At 45.8% G+C, this 18,765-nt stretch overlaps 2 protein-coding genes across 10 annotated transcripts in view; one reads left to right on the forward strand and one right to left on the reverse strand.

Moving 5' to 3' along the window:
* PPFIBP1 (PPFIA binding protein 1) overlaps positions 1 to 18,765 on the reverse strand; it is a 126,278-nt gene that overhangs the window by 56,484 nt on the left and 51,029 nt on the right. The gene's annotated exons all lie outside the window — the stretch shown is intronic.
* LOC308418526 (uncharacterized protein C12orf71 homolog) lies at positions 17,240 to 18,459 on the forward strand (the record flags this gene model as incomplete). 2 transcript variants are annotated; one of them, XM_080913906.1, is made up of 2 exons in its annotated part: positions 17,240 to 17,896; positions 18,211 to 18,459. In XM_080913906.1, the coding sequence occupies 2 exons, from the start codon at positions 17,240 to 17,242 to the stop codon at positions 18,457 to 18,459; spliced, it is 906 nt and encodes a 301-aa protein (XP_080770032.1). The 2 variants fall into 2 exon arrangements, with proteins under 2 accessions (XP_080770032.1, XP_080770033.1); XM_080913907.1 differs by having other exon boundaries at positions 18,214 to 18,459.

Below are 18,765 nucleotides of genomic sequence, written 5' to 3' on the forward strand. Positions count from 1 at the left end.
CTTTGCAACTTAATATTACTTAATATCACAGCTTCAAAATACATAAAGCACAAACTCTCAGAATTAAGAAAGAATTATACAAATGTAGCTTGTTTATATTTAATGTGATTATTGATCGAATTGGATACAAATATACCAATTTTTATTCATCCCATAAGTCATTTGTCCCTCCGGTTCAGTTGGCAGACAAGGGTGGGCAGACCCCAATACAGAAGGTTTGAGCAATTCCACCTGGACTAATTCAAGTTATAGAATAAAATGCCCAAGCACAGGACACACGTTCTTCTCAAGTCTGCGAGCTACACTCCCCAGTGAAGGCTCAGAAACACAACTATAATATATTCTGTAAACCTACTTACCCATTACCAAAACCTCAGTCTATAGAGCAGGGCTCACCTGGGAGTTGAGTAAGGGATTTCTTGCGCCCTAAACAAGAATCAGATCCCTAAACAGAGAGGCTACTGTAAAAGCACAGATGGAGCCCACAAGCATGCCTTGGTAACTTCCAAATGGGTTTTAAAGGACTGCTGGGAAGTTCAGGAAGGACAACTAGACGCTATAAAGCACATCTATTAAAAATCTGCCTCGCCCTGGGGTGAGCTATTTAAGACTCATCCCAGTTTAGACAGCATGTGTTGATAAAGCTAGGTCAATTTGCATGACTCAGATGAAGAGGTTTTTTAAAATAGGCTAAATAAAAAATATTTTAAAAAAATTGTCTCTAAAAAATATTTTATGTCACCTCCCCCAAAAAAAATCTCAGAGGAAGATTTCGTGAGCTCCCTCCAGTAACGAGTATAATGGAATATTATCCCGACACCATGGAAATTACAACGTAAAGCTGATGAACAAGTGTTGCAGGGCAGCGTCAGAGCCAAAGAACAGAGACGCAGATGACCAATGAGGCCTTTTACACTAACTCTGCAAGTCTCGCCTTACAGAAGGCAGAATACGTAACTACCTTTGGCAAACAGATAGATGAAGCACTGGAAACTCTCTGATGAGTATCTTGGTTCATTACACGAGGTTTACAACTTTCATACTCTATTAAAGCAGGCAACAGGCTTCTGCTGTATTGGGGATTCGGAATCCCACCATCAAACCTGAGCTGACATAAGCCAGTGAGCAAGCAGTGTTCACCCTCGTTTTCTGCTCCAAGTTCCTGCTCTGACTCTTCTCAACAACTGAGCGGGAGGTGTGGGTGGAATAAGTTCTGTCTTCCCACCCCTAAAGGACCCCAGTATCAACCCCATCTCAGTTATTGGTGTAACGGACACCTACCCACTGATGGCGAATGGGTACTCAAATCCTGCTTAGTTGGAAATGTCGGAAGAATGCTTGTGCTAAAATCAGTTTCTACGGCTCATGCCATGGGAGCCTGTTCACATGCCCAAATTACAGTGAACCAGACTTCAGGGTACCCTCTGCCAAACCTGGGAGCTGCTGGAAGTGTTGGGTCATCAATCGTCCCAGGGAGTGGTCATCGACTTTAAACAGTCCATCTCAGTCATCCACCCTGCTTCCCAGAATCACCTAGGGCTCCAGCGCCACTGATTTGATGAAGCATCACCGTAGGCCGTGACCCTGTGACTTCGCACGCCTCTAGCAATCTTCCCTAGGATTACTTTCTAAGATAAATGTCCCGCTTTGGGGGGGAGGGGATGTCACACAGTTTGTATACCTACGATATGCTTTTTACTGTATGCAAATTTCACTCTAATTCTGTCCGATCTTATGCACCAGAGGCCCAAGGTATAAGGTCAGAGTACCCAGGTCCCTTGGGTCTCATTCTTTGCTTACCTAAAGTTAGGTTTCACTCTACAGCCCAGATGTGCCTCAAGATTGCAATTCTCCTGCCTCAGTTTCCCCAGAGCCAGGACTGCAGGCTCTCACCAACATTCATGGCTGGTTTGTTCTTCCGAGTTGACAAAAGTACTTAGAAAATTAAAACTTCACCACCATGACCCTGACAAGGTAACAAATTTAGGTTACAAACGTCTCCTACACATCTTTAAGCCACTTGCTGAAGGAAAAGGCACTGGCAAACACAGTCACCACAGAAAGAAGGGCAGTGTTCAAGGTCACAGTTCACAGGGAAAGCTCCTTCTATTCCAGGCAATGTAAGCAGCAGCAGCTGCAGCGGCGGCAGCACTGTTTGCAGATTCAAAGAGTGGCAGCTTCCATCACAATGGATCTTTATTAATAAATATGAATTCAGAAAAATCTTAAAGTACTTTCTAAGGATAATATTCATATATTATAACATAGAACTCTCCCATCACACACACACACCACACACACACACACACACACACACACACACACACAATCAAACAGAAATACATTTATTTAGGAGTCTAATTTCAGACTTGGTAAATTTGAACAGAATAAAATACCACAGAAAGTTCCAGCAATGGGTGTGGTGGATTAAGAGTTGGTAGAAAAACCAAAAGCTTTTTGCAAGGCTGCTGACTGACTAATGTTTTACAGGCAACTGTCCCTGATTTACCCGAAGGGCTGTATGAAAACTAGCAATTCTGCACTGAGCTTTGGTGAGAACATGAACTTGTGCCTGGCAGTCTCTGTTCGCTTTATCCAAAATAATCTCAGTTACCACACACTTCTGACCAGAGAACTTCCTCCCAGGATTCCTCCCAGGATGCTACCAACAGGAGGATGAGCAATGGCGGATTGACCGAGGTCTGGAGTGTTCAGCAACAGGAGCTCAGCAAAAATAAGCCATCTTCAAAACAGAAGGACCAGGGAGACAGACAGCATTACTGGGCCTGTGGTTTGAGGGCAGCAGAGACTGGAAGCTTCTTAGAAATGCAAATCCTCCCAGCAGGGATAGGGTCTCACCTATGGCTACAGAGGTGGATAACTAGCCTTCCCTGCTGGAAAGAGGGGGGTGGACCTGGGGCCTGGCTACCAAGGGGAATAGAGCAGAATTCCCCTTCCCACCTCTGTTACTAACTTCCAATCCAAAAAATAACAGTTCTAAAGAGGAAAGTAAAGTTTTAATTGGAAAATCTCCCCCTAACTAAGCTTCAATGTCTGAAACATGTAACCTCCCCCTACATTCGTTTTAGAGACAGATTTTGGTTAGGGACCCTGGGCATCCCTACATAGTTAAAGCTGGTCTTGAACTCAGAATTATCCTGCCTCAGTCTCCCAAGTGCTAGGATTGCAGGCTTTTGTCAGCCTATCAGTCTCGGGGGTTATTTTCTGACTCTCTGTAGTCTATGAACACTCCAATATGTTCTAGTGTACCCATATGAAGTGGAAAGTCCTTGAATAGGGTCACAGGGTGGAGTGAGAGGTGTAGGCAGGGGCTGCTGGGAACAGAAGAGGTAGAGAAACAGAAAGGTTGGTGTCTTTGTGGCAGGGGTGATATTTAATGTCACGGGTTTAAAAATCAGTCAATCAAGTATATTATTACTGACCTTAGAGATCTGAACTGAATTGAATTATTAGAAAGTTATCAATAATACTTCATTTCTGAGTCCTTGTTGCTCAGAAGTGAGTAGCAGAATGCTGTTAGGTGAAATGCTGAGACCTGGAATTCCTACGTTAACGCAGAAGGGATGTCAAGTACACACGGGACAATGCTAGGAACACTGAAGTTACGGAGGCGAGGTAATAGGGATGTCCTAAAATTCTAGCTACACGTTTGCGTGCTGGAGGCTTCCCTAACAGAACTATTTCCCTTTTACCCAGAACTTTAAGCTACAGGATTTTCAAACACCTCCAGACATGACTTGGTGTCTTAAATATGTTGTTTTTCTGTCGTAATCATTAGCACACTAAGAGCTGCCCAAATATTTACACACCAAATAAGGTGCTTGCTGTACTAGCCACCCATGTAAGCACAAACACACATGCACACTCTTGCAAGATGGAGAGTTGTGCTGTGTGTAAAGAGAGCATTCACAACGGGGTGTTAGTGTGCACTGCACAGGAGTTAGTGTGCACTGCATGAGGTGTTAGCCTTAGCCTACACTGCATGTGACCTCGGGGAAAGGGTACGTCTACAGGTGGGATTGCTCACCAGGTCCAGTATCTACCACAGTGAGCTTCTTACCGACTCTGATACCATTTTCCATAGTCTCCACACCAGGGTTACTATGGTGGTTCCTAGAGAGGATAAATACCATGCACCAGCACACAGCTACTCATTAGTCACCATCAAACGCCCAGGAGGAATACACACCAAAGGATGGTACATGCCACACTTGCTTGGCTCTTCTGTGTCTTGAATCATTGACCTAGATTTTGTGTTTATTTTAGTAAAGGTTCTGGCAACAGCGTTCTGGGAGAGGGAACCAGCTGGGGAGGAGAAGAGGCAGGGAGGAAGAGAATGAACATTCGAGGTGCCCTGATGGAAACTTGAAAGGCTGCCTCTCCCATAGGTGTGTGCTCAACAGCCTTGGCAGATTTAGCTGTGGCCATACTGTGCAGCACAGAAGGGAGGAGCTCCGCAGTCCGCCTGGATGATGCAGTTCCTTTCCTTCCTCCAGGCTCCGGGACCTTTCACTGCACTTCCCAATCAAGCCCACCTCAGAGGGCAGGTCCCTCTCTAGGCACATGGCTTTAAGCTGCACCCCCAAACTTGGGTATTCAGTGATCAGAGAGCACATTCTACCTGATGTGGCATTCTCCTGAGCCAAACAAGGACAATAACTGATATGCCTGGAGTTTAATTTCTGCTGCACTAAATGTCTTCATCTCAGAACCCTAGGCTCAGCCTTCTGTTTAGGAGGAGCGACGTGAACACTAAGTCCTCCGATGGAACGCCTAGATGACATGGCTCCCCTTCCCAGAGCTAGCAATGTCACCGTGGCCTGCGGTGGATGTTGAACAGGAATCTTTATAGATCTTCAGCTCTCTCCCTGCAACATTCCGCTGTCCCTAACAATTTCTAGTGAACCTCCCCAAGCCTATCACTGCCCACTCTTCATTTTAGGAGATGACTTCCATATCACCCCATGGGAGACAGCTGCTATCCACCCTGGGGAAGTTCTGGCCGTCTAACGTTCCTGTGTGTACTCATTTACTGGCCTGTTCTCTCATTTCTGTGTGATCATGAAGCTGAGCCGTGAAAAGCTCAAGAAGGAAACACAGACAAAAATAGACTTGTTTGTTTCTGCATTTGCTTTTTTGAAACAGAGTCTAATTGTTGCTGAAGAAAAAAAAAAAAGAAACAGCTCTCACCTCAAAGGGAGCAAAGGTGATATTCTGAGCCAAATCTGAGAAGTGGGGGCCAGGAAAAATGCTTTTTACATTGTCCCAAACAACTAGACAGCCCTGGAGCAGACTTGTGAGCCTTGACAACCACAGAACAAGAGTCATGGCACCATTTCATTTACACTCATAGAGACAGCAGGTAGAAGATGACAACAAGCAGGAGAAATTTGAGGGGTTCCAGATGCTGTCTGATGATGCTCTTAGCTTTTGGGCTCGTGGTCTGCTAAGCTAGTAAGTTTTACCAGTCAGCCGTGAGGAAGCTAGGCCAGACACAGAAGTAATAGGTTCTTAAGAGAACTAAAGACAACCCAGGATTAAAGTTCTGGATCTGCATCATCCCAACTAATTACAACCATGAAGTAGGTCTTTAACATGGGTATGGCCTTTTTTTCTGAGAACTTCAGTTCACACTTCACAGCTCAGACAAGCCTTGAACTTGCAATGTTTTCCAGTCAGCCTCCCAAGTGCTAGACTACAGGAGCCACCAAACCTGGGTAGCATTCCTAAGAGCTGGTTTTGTTGTTGATGGATTTGGCAGCTCTTACTCATCCCCATCAGAGACCACTAGGATAAGCCTGGTGTAGAAACTTGAAGGCAACTGCACCATCTATAAAAGCTCATGTCAGGGGCCAGAGAGGTGGCTCAGCAGTGTCTGCACTGCTTTTGCGGAGGATCAGGAGTAACTCCTGCTGGGGACTTACCCCTTCCCAAGGCTGTAAACAGCTGCAGGTGGTATGGAAGTGGTGGGGAGACTGACCAGCAGATGCCTATGTATCTGTGACTTGTAGTTTTTATCTACAACATGTTAGTGTAAAGGACACTTCCTGCCCTGTGTATCACAACTACCACTGTGGCAGTGAGGTAGGAAAAGGGGTGTGGAAGAACAAAAGGAGAAAGAAGGAAGGCAGCATTTACCTAGTGCTGAGTGGCCAAGTGACTTAGGGAGACCTGGCCATTACTCTCCCTTTCGTAGAGGACAAGAGTGGGTTACGAAAAAGTTCACATGTCTTTCGAGAATTGTTTCATTTATTTTGTGGCTTGTGTGTTTAAGTCAGAAGACAACTCTTGGGAGTTGGTTTTCTCCCACCTCTGTGGGTCCTAGGGGCTGAGCTCAGGTCATCACGCCTATACAACAAAGTATTTCACCTGTGGAGGCATCATCTCAACCCTGAACTTTCCTTCCATGCAAACCTGTCCTTCTCCCATAATATGACTGTGGATGGCTGAGTTACCCTGAGATGAATTTTAAAAATATATCTATTTTACTCTATGTGTGTCTGTATGGCCGAGCGTATATCTGTGTACCGTAAGTGCACAGTGCCCATGGGGTTGAGAAGAGAACATGAGATGCCCTGGAACTAGAGCTACAGATGGTTGTGAGCCACCATGTAGTTGCTAGGAACTGGGCCTGGACCTCTGCAGGAACAGTGCTCGTGACACCTGAGCCTGGGACAGATGTCTAGGAACCCATTGTGCTGTCTGGGGAAGCCGCCAACAGAATCTAGACTGTGGGCACTGCTCAGGTCTTATTTTCCTAGTTTACAAAATGAGATTAAACCACATAGCTTTAATCTTCCTCCATATCTGTACCTGCCTGTCATTGAAGCTGGAGCTAAACAACCCGGCACCTCAATAAACAAAGATGACAATGGCTGACTGGACTTTGAGGTAATACCTGTGTAATGTTAAATACTGCAAATTCTTTCCTTGAGAAACAGACATATCCACTTATTCTTTTTGTTCTTATATCTAACACAAGTCCTCTACTGGGTGTGGACTCACACACTGAGCCCATGACTGTGGACTTTTAATGTTGTCCTGTCTTTGCAATTCTACCATTAGGAAATGAAACACAAAATCAGTGTGCCGTTTCCACTTAATTTCCTGGGCTAGAGACTTAGAGCTGCTGAGGCCGCAGAGGTGGAAGGGACGGAGAGGAGATGAGTGGCCTGCGCTGAGGAGGCCTCCTGCCCTGCTTACCAGGCTCTTTTCCAGGAACAACTTTCCCTAACTGGTTCTCCTAGTCATAAATCACTCTTTGGGTTCATAAGTCAAATCAGCACCAGATTACTAGATAGCCAACTTACACAAAATTATTCATAAACCCTGTCCATTAACTCAGGGCTAGAGAAGGCTCAGTGATTAAGAACATGCCTTTTTCTTGAGGACCCAAGTTGAGTTCTGAGCAACTCAGGCAGCTCATAACTACCTGTAGCTCCAGCAACAGGGCATTCAAGGCTCTCCTTGGACTCCACAGGACCTTTGTGCTCACATGTGCACACACCTACACAAACACACCTGTACATACAGTTCAAAAATAAAAATAAATCTTTAGTAAACTTTAACTTTTAAACCAAGAGCATCAATTCCCCAACCCCCACCCCCGAATCAGCACATGGATGTTTTGTTTTGTTTCCCTCAATGAAATAAATGATCACTTTGGATTACCGAATATAAAATCTTCAAAGCTTTTACTTCAAGTAAGTGTAAAAATATTTACAAACCTGGTTACAAAGCTGCTGTTTGTTTAAGTGAAACCTGTTATAGTCGGTTTTTGTTGTTGTTTTAATTTCTCCCAGGACCAGATCTCTGTGATTTCAGGCTCTACTCCCCTTCCTTTCCTACTGGTTTGGAATTATTACCAGGTTGATAATGAATAGAAAAGTCTGCAGACTGCCTCTTACTTTTGCCCACCTGTAACAACTGAGCCATCTGGACAGGCAAGTGGGTCCATGATCAGCCAGGAGTAGCTCAGAAGAACCACTACCCACGGCTCCCGTTTGAAGGAGATAATCAGACGTGGGGTTCCTGTTCAGCTCACCATGTTTCCAGAACTTGTTGTAGGTCCTGGTGCATAGAGAAGTCTCAGGCTCAGACAATGGTAAGAGGGAAACTGGAGGCTGAACGGGACAAATCTGTGCTAAGACAGTCTTCCCAGGAGACAGGAAGGAAGAGTGGACTGAGAATAGCCACCTTAAAGTAAGACCTCAGGCCCAGGTCCAGGGAAAGCTGTAGGAAAGGAATGGAGAAGGTAAGGCAGATGTCGGTCAGAGATGTCAGCCTGGGTGATAGTCTGATTGCTTATATTAAAAAAAAAAAAGGTCAGACACAGGCAGGCCCATGCTGGAGAACAGCCTATAGTCCTGAAAACTGAGAAACTGGAATTTAAGACAGGACCCTGTGAGCTTTGCTTCCTTAGGACCACTCAGTCACCCTGTGGAGACTGAAAGCCTCGGCCTCTCCTAACAGCCCAGCCTCTGGGAAGCCTGTGCTGCTCTGGGGGAGGTTTCAAGCCATGAGCAAGGCTCAGTGTGGCTTATTGTCAGGGCTGCACTTAGTGGACTCCCTGACTAGCAGCAGAGCCCATGAGTATCTGATTTTCTCTGGAGAGCAAGGCCCCAGGCCTGCTTCTTTTCAAGATACAAGCAGGCTCAAGGTCTAAATAATCTCAACGTGAGGGAGGAACCCGCATTTAAAGGCAAGTTCTGATGGCCACATATCAGTTTTGTTAAAATACATGGCTTGCTTCACAGGGTTGGCCACTCTGTGGCAGTAAAGCACATCGTACAGGTGCCAGGGAACAATGACTGTCAATACAGTTCCTTTTAGCAGCAGATGAGCCAGGAGGGTAAAGTACACACAAGCTGGCTCTGGTTCCAGAGGAGAATTCTCCAAGAGGCAACTTTCTCCTGAGAGACTAAGAGAAGCAAGTTAAGCAAAGACCCTCGCCTCTGGAGAATGCCTTGTTTAGAAAGTACTTAGTGGAGTGGAGTCAGCGACTGTCAAACAGAGCAACACAGGGGAAGTGCGTGTGTTCCCTGTCTGGCAGCGAGGCTTCAATATTCTACTTCACCTCAACAGTGATGGTCACTACAGCCTTTTATACAAGCAGAGAGGACTCTTGGCCCCTTTCCTTCCTCTATGCTAAGGCCTAGTGTGGTCTGGATGACAGGTGATGTTAACAGGGAAGAAGGTTATCCATCCTGCAGGCATGGCAGTTTTATTAAAACACGGTTTTACTGAAACAACAGTATTTGTCAGGGGAGACAACACCTAACTGACTTAACAGAAGGGAGAAACATTTTAGTTCTGCCCGGTCTCTGGCTGGCTGGGCAAACAAAACGCAGTGCTCAGGACTAAGACGGTGTGAGCCAGTGACACAAACCTGACACACTTAGCAATGAGGAAAGGGTGAGTCTAAAAGTGTAGCTGAGGTACAGGCTAGGGCGGGCACCACCGCTGCAGAGAGTGACTTGACGGACACCGGAACAGCGGAAGGCATGGAGGAGTGCAGAGGGGAAAAAAAACACATCCCACATCTCTGACAGTATCAGAGACAGCATCCAAACAGTTGAACGGCCTGCCAGAAAAGGCAGCTGTGAACTCTTGGGATAAACAGTCCATTTAAAGCACCGAAGGGCTGAAAATATCCAAAGTACACAGCCAAACGAGGCTTCTGTGCATGACGGGGAATATGTAAGAAAGGTGGGGCCGAAAGAACACAGCAAGCATTAAAGGACACAGCACAGTCGCCAAGCGAGACTGTGGTAAGCTCAGAGCTCAGACTGTGTTAGATGTTTCACCAAACACAAGCCCAAGAGTGGCACTGACTGTAGAAACCAGCACTGTGATATTCTGTGGGTCCAGAAAGGGAGCAAAATTCAGTCAACTTAAATTGTTTTTCTGGGTTTTATGGAAAACTCCCAAAGAAGCCTGCTGTCTCTGTGAAGCTAGCTACTCATCTGTGATGAACTCAACTGTGTCTCCCCAAAAGTTGTATATTAAAGTCCCAACTCCCAGAAACTCAAAATGTGACCTTATATGGACACAGACTCTTCAGAGAACTAATCCAGGTTAAATGAAACCTTTAGGGTAAGACCTAACTCAATGTGACTGCTAACCTTATGTAGGAGAAAAATCTGGACATGAAAATGATGAGGAGAAACTGGCCTCCCACAAACGTGGAGAGAAGCCTGGGACGTCTCCTTCCTCACAGTCAACCTCCACTTGCCTCCAACATGCGCAACTTTTCAGAGTACAACTGGCCTGAGAAACTCTACCAACCACTATATGTAGGCATCAGTAATAATAATTCTTTTTTATATATGACCCAATGTACTAATTCGGTTAAATACATACTGGTCACAAGATCAAGACACAGGGCACAGAGGGACACATGATACATCAAAGCCATAGCATGGCATCAACATCGAAACCAATGAAGAGAATGCACACTTTACGTGCTCCTGGGATGACTCACAGCCAGCAAGAATGGAGCCTCCTCCCCTTCCACCCCTGCCAGGTCTCAAATACTCCAGCCATTCCCACAAGGGCAAACATGTCAATCAAAGAATGCTGTTCCTGGCACGGAGGGGGCTGAGGACCACCAGTGCTAATGGCTACAGGCCTCCAGACTGTGAAGCTCACCTGGTCTTTAACTACAACCCACGCTGTTAGCAAGCAGCAGAGTCACAACCACACTGGCTTCAAGGCAGTTGCAATGTCATTCTGGTCACCAGGAAGACGATTCTCTGCTCATGGCAAAAAGCTTGTCTTATTTGTTACTATTACCACATCACCGAACTCCCAGGGGTTTCTAGACTTTACTCTGTTCTTCCAGTATGAGATGGATCAAACAGACTGATTTTAATATGGAGGCAAACTGACCCCTGGAGCTGGTCACTGTCCTGAATGTGAGTTATATCCTGGAGCAAAACCCCTCATCCTTGGCCAACAGATGCTGAAACTCAGCTGGTTATTCACTGGGCTCTCTATGGACCCGTGGTAACATTTTCTCAGTATCATTTTTCAGCTTTAATCTGAATAAAATGTCATTTCAGACTGTCAAAACGTAATTTCAGAGAGTCACATTTAGCCCCCTCTCCCATGAATATTCTTGTGATGGACACCCTTAGTGACCTAAGCTTACCATTGTGAAGGTTTTAAATATGTTTGGTTTGGGAAATAAAGCCATCAACACAATGGAGTGTAAAGAGAAAGACCTGGGGGTAGCTCCAGCTGAGACTAGCAGTGTTGAGGGCCATGAAATGTGGGGCCATTTTGAAAATCTGAAGTCCACACTACAAAACAGAGATGTCAGCAAGGGGTCTCGTGTTTCCAAAGACTCATCAGCTTTCCTGAAGGAACCCAGAGAAGATGTGGGAAAGTCCACCCGAGAGCTAGACGGGGCAAAGCAAGAAGTAGACAAATGACAGTGGACACCCTAGGAGGCAGAATCCGCAGGACTTCCTGAGGGAAGGTGCAGGAACAGGACCAAGATGGTGCCCAGCCTGGGGCCTGAAAGGAGCTGCCAGACGCTGAGGCTGAGCTGGAAGAACACGGCAGGGGGAGCACATCTGACGGCGAAGGCCACAAATTCAGTGTTTAGAGTTGAGACTTCTGGAAATTTGTTAAAATGCTCTTCAGCATATGTTGGCACTAAAATATAATGTGCTGGATTTATATTTTCAGGAATGAAACTGGAAAATGCGCTCGTGATCCCACAGTTTCAGAAGCTCCCAACCTACAAACTGCTGCTAAGTCAGAAAGCCTCCCTCAGACTGTTCTCTGTGGCCACGTTCCTGACCCACCCCGGTGTGTTTTTGGTGAGACCAGTTGAGGGTAGAGAAGTCTCACGGAGAAACTAAGGGGTAGGTGGTCAAGACCATCACCCTCTCCCTGTAATTTATCTCCTTCACAACCTGTGGGTTTTTCATAAGCCCCATTCATTAAGACCAAAGATTCTCAGACTCCACCCAGACCTACTGAACTGGAAATTCCTAGGGTGGCACGGGAAAGCTGTATTGTGACAAGTCCTCTGCGTGACAAGGTAACACACTCCATCTATTTGCTGTGTCTTACTCGGCACTAGGAGCTCCTTGGCACTTAACAGCTGTATTTAATACCGGAGCAAGCCTCTTTCCCCAGCAATGCCACCCTCCCTGTGAGATCCCACTCTGTCTGTCAGCAGGTGACATCCAGGTTTGTTTCTACAAAGCTCACTTAGTATTGGGGGCGCTGGCCTTCCTGATCCCACACTCACAACAGAGACCCTGCTGGTTACTGGAATTCACAACAGCATCTGATTATTCTAGGCCAGTGTTTCTCAAGGTGAAATCAACAAGCTGAAGAATCACCTGGAAGCCAAGATGGTATATTTGAGAGAGTCATAAATTCCAGGCCAGCCTGGGCTAAAGAGTAAGCCTGGCTCACACACAGTTACCTGGAAGGTCCGTTCCTAGTCTCTTTAACCAGTAACTCCTAGGGTTAGGGCACAAGAATTCACATTTACAATACACAGTGGGATTTAATTTTTACAGCCATAGATAAAATTCATCTTGATAATTAACCATAGGGTCAAATCAACTGCCCCTGGGTTGATGAGAAGCCTGGCATAAACTAAAACAAAGGGGTAATTTTGCTCTAGCTTGCAACCCGCTTTTTAAACATATACTGTGGCTTATGAGTCTTAAAAAACCCACCTCCCGGGCTGGAGAGATGGCTCAGTGGTTAAGAGCACTGACTGCTCTTTCAAAGGTCCTGAGTTCAAATCCCAGCAACCACATGGTGGCTCACAACCATCTGTAATGGGATCTGATGCCCTGTTCTGGTGTGTCTGAAGACAGCTACCATGTACTTATATAATAAATAAATAAATCTTAAAAACAAAAACAAAAAAAAAAAACACCTCAGACAGTGTTCACCCTAGATGTATCTGTGAAGACTCTGGGTTAATTTTCTTATCAGATAAGTTTTCCCTGGTTCCAATTTATGAAATTAAACTCCAAAGCTACTTAGCTTTATGTTCAGCCCAGATATTGTGAGAAGGTATTTTCTTTGAATCTGATCTATCTTCTTTTCTTAAGTCATTTGGAAACTGTCAGTTTCTACGAGCTTCAGCAGAATGGAGGCATGGAATTTTAAGATAAAGGGAGCACCATCCAGATATCTCTCAGACTGTGTATGTTACCTATCAGTAGTGTAACTTGGTCCACCTCCAAACCATCCCAGCTTTAGCTATGAAAGTTAAATTATTCGAATCAAGTGTCTTCATGAGCTTCATGTTTCTCCACCTCATCTACCTGCAGGCAGCTAGTCACAGTAATCACCCCAAAAATATATAATAAGAGCTGGAAAGTTAGGATTAAGTGGCTTTTAACGCTGCTGGAAATAAAGAAATGCTGTAAAGCAAAAATAAAAAATGACGAGATCTTTACAAAAATAATCACTAAGTCTACTTGAAGCAACCCGTGCCTGTCTTTATCCTGCCAAACATATGCCAATCCGGTCCCTAAGATCTGTACTGAGCTAAATTTCCACTATGCCTTTCTAAGCAATGGGTGGTAGAAACACAAGAGAAAGTGTGCACACACTCACTCCCCCACACATATTCCTGGTGTGCACACACTCACTCACCCACACATATTCCTGAAGTTTATGAAAATCGTTAGCTTGTGATAGCTTACCCTTTTCTGAATTTGACAACAGACTTGCAGAATCCCACTTCTAGGACTAATTTAAGAAAATGGCTTTAGTAAATGTTCACAGGAGGCGCATGCGTTTGTTTGTGCAGGCTTGCAGGAAGATTTTTAATAGAAATATAATCCATATGCAAACGCTGTCCTTAGGTGTGTACAGTACACTCTGACAACGCATGCAGCCGGGGAACCACGGCCAAGGACGTCAGCGGAGGCACCGTGTGTGGCCACCGAGCATGGAGCTTGGGAGCTTGGGACTGCACAGGCCCCAAACCAGGTGTGGTCTAAATGTAAAATACATGACAGACACCAAAGATTTGGTTGAGAAAATGCAATGTGAAATTACAGTATTTCATATGAATTACCTTCAAACACAGCAAAAATAATTTTGCCTGAGTCTTTCCTCCTTTTATAGAACTATTAGAAAATTAAAAGTTAATGATCTCACATGTGCCTCAAATTGCCTTTTACCGACAGATGGCTTCAACTTGCCAATTTGCAGGGAATACTACATCTCAGTCCGAGCTCCAGGCAGCTACCAATTACCTTGTGTATCTAAAGCATTTGTTTCTGAGAGGTTTTTTAAATACCTCCCTTAAAATATCTACCCTGCAGCTTCTAATTTTTCTTAAGCAGTTTGTGGAGGCTTTTAAAACATAATTTTTATCATTCATTTTTAACTTCACAAGAATTTAAGACTCCTCTATAACAGTATTTGTTAATCGATATCACTTTCATTAACTGGTCTCAAAGGCACTTGGGGCATCAGCTGTCTCAAGAGATGTGCACAGTGGTCCTCAGATGAATGAAGGCCTTTGTGCACACACAACAGCATCTATTCATACATGCTGTGGGAGATCTGAACCAGAGGTGGGGAAGCTCCGAGAGCTTAACTTAGCCTCAGGAAGTGGAGAAAAGGCTTTATCTGTGCTCCCGGGCTGGGTAGACGTGCTCAGCACTGAGCCGGCAGATGTGGGAGGAGAGCAGAGGGTGTTCTGGCCGCTGGCAGGGCTGTGAGGGAGGATGCTACCTCGCTCAGTGATAACGGCCAGGGACAGGCAGAGCCAGCCAGCTGCATCCTGCCCGACTCGTCCCAGCCCCGTCTGCTCCCTGTCTGCGTTGCTCCAGGTCCCTTCCAACGACACTGAGAAGAATTATTATTTATAACAGGCATTCATGCTGCCTGCTGCTATTCATTGCTATTTCACCTACTCCAGATTCCTTCTCCCATCTGTCTTCTCAGATTTCAAAACACAACAAGCATTGTAGGTAACCTAGCTCCTTTCTGCCCGTCTTTCTGTGCTGCAGGAGACCGCAGAGGGTCTCACATGGGCTAGCCAAGAGCTCTGCCACTGAACTTCACCCACAGCCCTGAGTTCCCCTTCTGTTCCGTTACCTTGGCTCTGCCTCTGGGTTAGGATCCTTCTCAACAGTCAACTTTGAGCATTTCAGCCCTCACTACTCACCGGTCTCCACCTTCTCCTTCACCGTGCCCTGAGGACTAGGAGAACGAGGGGATTATCTGAATTTCAGGCATTCGCACTAACTCAAACATTCACTCACCCTGCCTTTGCAGGGGCAACCTTCAGATAAGCACAATTAAGATTTTGATACTTAATTGGAGGTGGAAATTATTCTATGTCTGAAATATTAGAATATTTCTTTTTCTTTGTGTGTGGGGGGGGGACTGCCAATGCAAGGCAGGGACAAGGTTTGTGTGCTTAATTATGGAGTGGAAATGAACTGTGCTGAACATCCAACATACAATATCCAATCATGTCAAAATCCCTGCAAGAAAGACATTATTAGTTCTGTCTCACAAATGACACCAGTCATGTTAAAAACAGGGTTGGAGAGATGACTCTGGTTAAGAGCACTTGCTGCTCTTGTCAAGGACTCCCGCTGGGTTCCCAGCATCCACATCAGGAGACTCACAGCCATCTGTAACTCCAGTCACAGAGGATCCAAGACTCTCTGGCATCTATGTGGTGTATATACACAGGCACACACATACATGAATTAATTCATTAGCTAATTAATTAATTCCTACCGCAAGTGGCAGAACATAGGGTCTGGAACTTGTTAAGCACTCAAGTTTTCTTGATATATATGAAATATATATGAGCTATAATCTGATATAAACTAAGGCAAGAGGATCACAACAAGTTCAAGGCCAGCCTGAGCTACGAACAATCCTCTTGCCTGTCTCCCAAGAGCTACATTACAGATATAGACCATATATATGGCCAGCTAAAATACTTCTTTAATTCCAAAAGCGGCAAAATAAGTAGCCTGCATTCTCTAGAGACGCAGAAACAGCAGGAAGTTTCAATGAATAAAAGGAGACTAGTTACAAGGGATTGCTGAGAAGTCCCTAGATCTGCCCCTGTAATCTGCAGCCCTGACTGGCAGTGAAAACCTAAGCATGACCTGTAGCAGACTTAACTGCAGTCTAGGGGGATGGAAACAGAGAAAAAACATGAGAAAAATCTCATGAAACTGACTGATTCTAACGAACAGAGTACACCCCACTATTGTATGTGCACAGAATACTCTGGAAGTGAAGGGACAGATCCTGTCCCTTTACACAATTCTGACCATAACTTGGTTCCTTTGTTGCCATGGTAACCAACTGCCTCGGAACACAAACTTCTCAGAAGCAGGTGTACTCCACATCCCTGAGACATGGGCTCTGAAGGGTTTCTGACTCCATCACCTTGTCTCGGGAGCTGGCAGCGCCTGTCTCGTGTGGGCAGCCCTGAGATCAGGACATGACAGAGGCATGTGCATGAGATGTGTGTGAGAGTGTGTGTGTGGTCTTCCATCTCTGCTCACAGGGGGATTATGGGAAATGCAGAATAAACATGCTATCAGATGGTGGGAAGATGGGTGCTTGAATGATAGTCCCCTTCCAGAAAGCAATCCGGTGTCAATTATTATGATCTTTGGTCCACTAACTCCATGGATCACTTAATGGTCTTAAGTAGTCTAGTGATCACGATCACTAACCTACTAAGTGAATGATTATTAGTAGGTGACGCCTAAGTATTTAATGAGAAAATAGTTAAAATATCACAATAACCATAGGTTATTATAAACTTGATAATAAGTTTCTGTTGATGTGAGAACCAACATGTATTGGGCTATGTGTATATATGTACATGTGTGCACGGATATACATATATATTAGGAAATTAGTGACCTTAACTCAGAAGAGTGGATTGAAAACATACTGGAGTCTAGTCACACTTTTCTGTCATTTTCAAATTTCCCTTTTTTGTTTGTAAGTTCTCTCAGCTACTGTCAAACAAACAAGAGACACCGAGAAGAGATGCTGAGTGACTGTTTTTACAGAGGCAGAAAGGACAGACCGACGAACTATACTGTATGGAGTGGAATAGTTGCAAATGGAAAAGGGGATAAGCCCTACATATAACTTCCCTCCATAATATTATTTACTTTTTTCTTCTGAAGTTTCTAGAATCGAGGGAAACTTGAGACTGGAGACTCTCAGCACCATGACAACCTCGCCCTCCAGCAGTGACTACAGCAGCACAGAGAACTCTATTTCCGAATGCAAATCCAACCAGAGCCTCTCGGTGGGCTACTACCCCTCTGAGAACACCTTTCCCTATGAGGACGTAGTCTCCAGCGAGAAGACAGCCTCTGAGGATTCTCCAGTCCATTTCCTCCCTCCTGTCCAAGGTACCTGGGGGACGAAGAGCTTAAGGAGACTCTTCAGGAAACGAGATCAGATGGAGCATGATCCAGAGCAGTTCTGCAAGCTAAGCATCACACTGGCCTGGGATGTCGATGCGGAGTCTGGCCATGCAGACAAGCTAGCCAACCTGGATCTCAACAGCCACAGCCAGTGGATAGAGAAGTGGCCAGAAGACAGGACAAAACTGACTCCCTGCAAACTGGACAACCTAGTACAGAAACTTCAGACATTTCTAGGAAAAGAAAAAGGTGAGCAGCACGACGGCCGTGAGCCCCCAGAATCTGCTCAGAAGGAAGATGGCCACCTCCACAGGAGTGCCCCTCCACACACTGCTCAGGTCAGTCATAAAGAGCGTGATGCTTGTCAGGACTCGCCCAAGCACAGAGCCTGGCAGAATGAAGACATCTGTCAGCACCCAGAGAATCCTCCAAGGTTCCTGGAAAATGAAGATGTGGTGAGCACAGAGATGCCTCTCCCAGGAGAGCAAGGGGCAGGGATGGGGGAGACAAGGTCACCTGCCGTGAGGCAAGGTGGGCCCCAGGAGAATAGGGCAGGGGGAGACAACAGGCCTGGAGAGAGGGTAGCACTGTAGGAAAGATACCACAGAGCACGGAGGGAGGACAAGGGTAGGCACCATGTAAAAGTAGATGTGTGAGTTCTAGTCCATGCTCTGGAAATGCTGAATCTGGGCTACTTTGGCAAATGGGAAGGAGTAGATGGCGCCCACTGCTGTTGGCACAACTCAGCTCACTCTTCCTGTTTCCTCAGCAGGACATAAGACAGGCCGGTGGAAGCTCCCTGGAGACCGCCTCGGTGCCATCCCTGCAGCCGGAGGGCGCCTCCCACTCACACGGCACATCCTCCATGAACTTTCCGTGGATCTTCCACTGGCTAAGGAAACAGATCTTCTCCCGGTGGAGGAGAGAGCACCCTAGCCAGGACTCCACCAGCTGGCACCAGAAAGCCGTGAGGAAGATACGTTCTCTTAGAGGCAACAGAGTCCAACCCCAAGAATGACTGGAGAACAAGTTCACCTGACATCCCCAATTCTTTACGCCTTTGAAGCCCCTTGTTCAACAATCCCTGAGAGGCATGTGTTCTGGAGTACACAGTGGGAGTTCCCAATCTTCACATTCTGTCTAAACCAGCCACTTATCACAGCCAGGGAACAAGCGTACCTGAAGCAGTCTGGTGTCCTGGACCATCAGAACTGCTGTCTTGATGTTGCACTCAGGACAGTCTCAGTACCCACTGGAAGCACAACCTAAGCTGTCCCGCCACGGTGGGAGGCTAGTGGGACATAGGCTGCCTTCTGGAAATGAG

The sequence above is a fragment of the Micromys minutus genome (genome assembly GCF_963924665.1).
Source record: "Micromys minutus genome assembly, chromosome: 3".
Lineage (NCBI taxonomy): Eukaryota > Metazoa > Chordata > Mammalia > Rodentia > Muridae > Micromys > Micromys minutus.